This window comes from Triticum aestivum, chromosome 3A, assembly GCF_018294505.1.
Source record: "Triticum aestivum cultivar Chinese Spring chromosome 3A, IWGSC CS RefSeq v2.1, whole genome shotgun sequence".
Lineage (NCBI taxonomy): Eukaryota > Viridiplantae > Streptophyta > Magnoliopsida > Poales > Poaceae > Triticum > Triticum aestivum.
In genome coordinates this window covers 708,074,456-708,079,215 of record NC_057800.1, presented here as the reverse complement: position 1 = coordinate 708,079,215, position 4,760 = coordinate 708,074,456, and the positions used below count along the sequence as shown (strand labels likewise).

Genomic DNA, 4,760 nt, shown 5'->3' with positions numbered 1-4,760 from the left:
GGCGGCGAGGATAGGCGGGGAGGCGGCGGAGGAGGAGGAGGAGGATTGGGGCGTGGAACGGTGGCGAGCATGGGCGGGGAGGCGACGGCGGCGGAGGAGGATGGGGCATGGAGCGGCGGAGGCCCCGGTCGTACTTTGTTCGTTGGGCGGAGGTGCGGGGCGTGGTAAACGTCCTGTGCGGGGCATGCGTGCATGCGCGGCCGTGGGTTATTTTTTTCGAACGGGTGGGCTCGATCAAGTGGCTAATTGCGTGGCTTGCTGTGTTAAATACAGGAGAATTACAGACCGTCAGATATTATAGATGTACGGATATAATTGTTTGGATCTGCCTCTCTCTTTCTTTTATAGTGGTAGTAGATAATTATTGGCGCCGGTCGTTATATTTGGCGCATGAGTAAGGACCCGCGGAGGAAGTTGATAGAGTTGCATGCGGCCGACATGCACGCAACTGCTCCTAGAGGAGCATGCATTTGAGTTTGATGTGCATGGAGGTCAAATGAATAATTGAGAGTTCACAATATTGTTACACGAAATTAAGTAGTTGAGTGGTAGTTAGCACTATCACAAAAATTAGGTAAACGTTTTGGGCCGGAGCGCCGGCCGAAGCGCTCCACCGGTTCGCTCCTGCTGGCTTCCTTTTTTCACGCGCGAGACAGGCTGGCAACGCATGCTTGGTGGACCCAAACGTTTTCTTTCTTTATTTTTTTTCTTTTTCTCTCCTTCTTCCTTCCACTTTCTGTCTGATCTCATCCCATCTCCCGCAGTACGAGCTCGCCGGCGTCAGCGGCGCGACCCCCTGCTGCTTTCATGAGCGCCACCTATCTGCCGTTGCAAGCATCTCCTCTCCCAAACAAAACCCAAAAGTTTTTGCTCCTCCATCGATGCTGCAATCGGCGACCTAAAAGCTACAATCAACGACGACAAAAGCTTCAACCAGAAGACGCTGGCGCGCCACCGGAGAGCAGCCTCCGCATCCTGGGACGGAGCAAGCCACAACTGGAGCTGCGACAGGGGCTCACAGGAAGTTGCAACCGGCGACCAAGTTTGCTGGAACCGGCGGGGAGTTTTGCTAGAACCACCCCCAAAAATGCTACCACCAGAGTTCGTCCTGCTGGAACATCGACATTTTTGCTACAATCGTAGCCTGTTTTTGCTACCACCAATGACTTTTTTTGCTACATGCATGCACTGCGGTGTTGGCCAATGGCGGCGATGCATTTCTTTTGCTGCAACCGAAATGCTACCATCGCTTTTTGTTTTTGCTGGAACCAACACCCACATTTGCTACCATCAGCTTTTGGTTTTGTGCTCAAAAACATATCGTTTGCTGCAAATCCATCTCCTGGTCACTACTTCCATCAGTCGTTGTGGTAGCAAAAAAGCTCGCCGGTAGAAGCTTTTTGTCTTGTCGGATGCAACAAATGAGGCGGACGCCAGCGTCGCCACAGAAGACACTCCAGCCGATGCACCAAAACTACATGCTGGTTCCAGCTTTTTATTTGCCGGTTGTAGCTAAACAAGAAACTGGTGTTGCAATCGGCGGCGACGATCGTCGATGATTTCACCCGTAAGTGGGAAATGCTTCAACCAGCATAGGAAAAGCTTCATCCTGCGGTGGAAAAAGCTTCAACAGGTATGAGGGAAAAGTTTCAAACAGTGAAAGAAAACTTCAAGCATGAAAAAGCTTCAACTTGGTGGTGCAAAAGCTTCAAGCGACGGCGGAAAAAGCTTCAAGCGGCATGGGGGGAAAGCTTCAACCTGCGAAAAAGCTACAACCATAGTGTGTGGGAGTTGCAACCGTGAAAATTTTTGCTGGAACCGGTGACCACGGCGAGCGAGAGGTGACCATGGCGAGCACGACGGTCACCGCGGCGAGCGGGAAACCATGAGGGTGGTGAGCTGGGACTCTGGTCAGGAGGTGCTGAAACCCGTGTCTCTGTGTTCTGGAACTGTTACTACGGCGAACTGCGAGGTTGGATCGGTGTTTTTATGCTGGAACCATGGCTGCCTGGCGAGGATGGCAAGCAGCGGCTAGCTTGGGAAAGAAGTGGAAGGGAGCGGCGGCAAGCAAGTGGCGGCGTGCCGGCGCGGGGTCGTTGGGGTGGATATTACGGGCGCTGACGGGACGGGCAAAGAAGTGAAAGGCGAGAGACGGGGGAAGGAAAGGATGCGGAAGCCAGATCAGATGGCTGCGCTTTGCTGCATCGGGTGGCTACGGTGCGACCGGCGCAACTATTGGGCCGGCGTGCCGGCGCCTAATACTGTCCCAAAAATTATTAGGGCTTAGGTAGTAGAGCGTCGTGGGTCTTGCTATATATGGCCAGTTTTTTTTTTTTGCGGGAATATACATATGCCCAGTTTGTTAAGGGCGAGATCAATTTTCCAACGAAAAACTAAAAGAAGATGATTTGAGCTGATGGTCAGACCCATCCATGCATTCTGCGTGGTTCCGATCGGTGTGCAGCCAGAATCTGCAGGCAATTATATTTGTGTACCTCAGTCTACGTCCGTCCCTTCTCGATCTGAGCCTTTAAATATACAGCCTATACAGACCAAATGGACTATTCAAACTGTTAGAAATAATCTTGAGCTGGTTTGCTTGCACAGGTGGTGTGAGTTAACTGAGTTTATGTTGACTAGCTATCAGGACTTGTACACGTGTAGGTCTATGTTTCCTAGTCTGAGTAGGATTGCGAGTACTACTACGGATAGGTGATAGAGTCCATCACCGAGTCATGTTGAGTCAGGTGCTGCGTGCGTATATACGTGTATATAAGCACGGTAGTGCCGCAGTTTTGGATAAGCGAGGAGGAAAATAGAAAAGAAATAAACTTAGATCGAGCGAGCGTTTCGACGAGAGATCCATCGAGCCCCGCCCTAGCTTCCACACATCTCATCTACGTACGTAGTCCGCTCGCCTTTTTTTTTATCCCCTCGTCATGAGGAGGGTCATGGCGGCGTCACCGCTGTTGCTGCTCTTGCTGGTGTCGCTGGTGTCGACGGCGGCCGCCACCAGCAACACATCGGAAAGCTGGGAGAGGAAGAGGAGCGAGGAGGAGACCCGGCAGATCTTCAGGGAGTGGAAGGCCATGCACGGCACGACCAACAGCTCCCTCGATGAGGAGGAGCAGCGCGCGTACACCATGTTCAAGCACAGGCTCGGCCTCATCGACCGGCAGTGGCATGACCAAGGCTACTCTGTCTTCTCCTGGGAGAGGGGGAGGAGCGAGGAGGAAACGCGCAAGATCTTCGCGGAGTGGAAGGCACGAAAACCAGTTACTACCTACAGCTCCATCGCCCACGAAGAGCACCGGTACACCATATTCAAGGAGGACCTGCGCAAAATCGACCAGCACAACGCTTGCTACGCCATCGGGGTCCACAATAACAACAGATGCCTCAACCAGTTTAGCCATCTCACCCAAGAGGAGTTCGAAGCCGTTTGCTGCGGGTTCTGGCCGGAGGAGCCATCCGAGGCCAAATTACAGAGGATAGGCGAGATCCAGGAGCTGTTGCGGCAAGCATTTACCCGTCCCTTAATTTAATTCTTGGTTGAAAGGGAATTTACTGGATTGCTTTTTTATTTGTCATCATGTATCTCCAATGTTTTCTATACCAACAAAAGTAGAGGATCTTTTTTAACACAAAAGTAGATGGTTTTCTCATAGATGAAGTTGTTAGGATATATATCTGCTCGCGCGCGTGCGCGGTGTGTGTGTGTGTGTGTTGGCTCATTGTAAAAACTATTTTACTAGAGTTGAGCAAAGTATTTGAAGTGTTTTAGCAACATCTGAATATTGCACATGGCTTCATTATGCAAGATAGGAGAAGGAGCAGAGGCTTATTCTTTCATGCAGGAATATACTGGTGCTGATTGGATTATATTCTTGCCTTGTTTAGGCGCATGGGACACACTACAGTGCTTCTATTTTTCATTTTGGTCATGCCCAGCGCCTCACCGAACTACTATTATTCTGGAAGACTTGCAAAAAGCTTCCAGCACATATTCACGGGGACGATAACAATTGGAGACATGGAGCAGAGCTATTCTCTTGTAAAACAGGAAGTTGTTGCCATCTTGAATTATGATATCGGTAATCAGAAAGCAGTTCCAACACTAGTACCTTATCGTTTTATCTCATTCTCAGAAAGAAAAAACTTGTTTGAACAATAAATAGTTGTAGTTTCCATGTATGTTTAATCATTGTATTTCTTTTCAATTAGCATGGCGACATTCTCCCCTCGGCAGTGGGCACTTTAAATGTTTTTAATCAATGTTCTGTTATAGCTATTATATCCGGACCTTCATGCATGAATCTGTTGATTTGGCCTGATACTTTGCACCAGGAATATTGTTCCTAGGTCAGGCTACGAACTCTTGTATACACTGCGAAGATGTTAAACAGTGTATAAATGGCTGTATAGAGTTATTGTATATCTCATGTATTGTATCCCTTGTATATGACACCGACACATGGTGTACATGCTAGCGTATACCGGGGAACCGGCCTAGGCAACGCGGTGGGCGAAACTAACTTCGCCGGCCTTCCGAAAGGGCAAGCAAAGGAGCTCGCTGCTCAAATCGCCTCCGGCGTTCAGGCAGTGCAGCTCTCTCGACGAGTACTGGAGAAGGACCAGGTAGAATTCCATGAGATGCGAAGGTATTTCACGGAAAACGTGACACCAGGATTATAGAGTTAGCCGTTAGTGAGTGAAATTTCCCATTATTTATAATGCTTATGTTAAGTGGTGCAACATCT

At 49.5% G+C, this 4,760-nt stretch overlaps 1 protein-coding gene across 1 annotated transcript; it reads left to right on the top strand.

Moving 5' to 3' along the window:
* Nucleotides 1-2,783: 2,783 nt before the first annotated feature.
* On the top strand, nt 2,784-3,882 carry LOC123059317 (oryzain alpha chain-like). The gene has a single exon (XM_044481908.1). It carries the CDS (start codon nt 2,940-2,942, stop codon nt 3,543-3,545), a length of 606 nt encoding a protein of 201 aa, XP_044337843.1. The 5' UTR covers nt 2,784-2,939; the 3' UTR covers nt 3,546-3,882.
* The last annotated feature ends 878 nt before the right edge of the window (nt 3,883-4,760 follow it).

Excerpts from the sequence above, each read along its gene's own strand:
- LOC123059317 (XM_044481908.1), top strand. The coding sequence starts at position 2,940 with ATGAGGAGGGTCATGGCGGCGTCACCGCTGTTGCTGCTCTTGCTGGTG.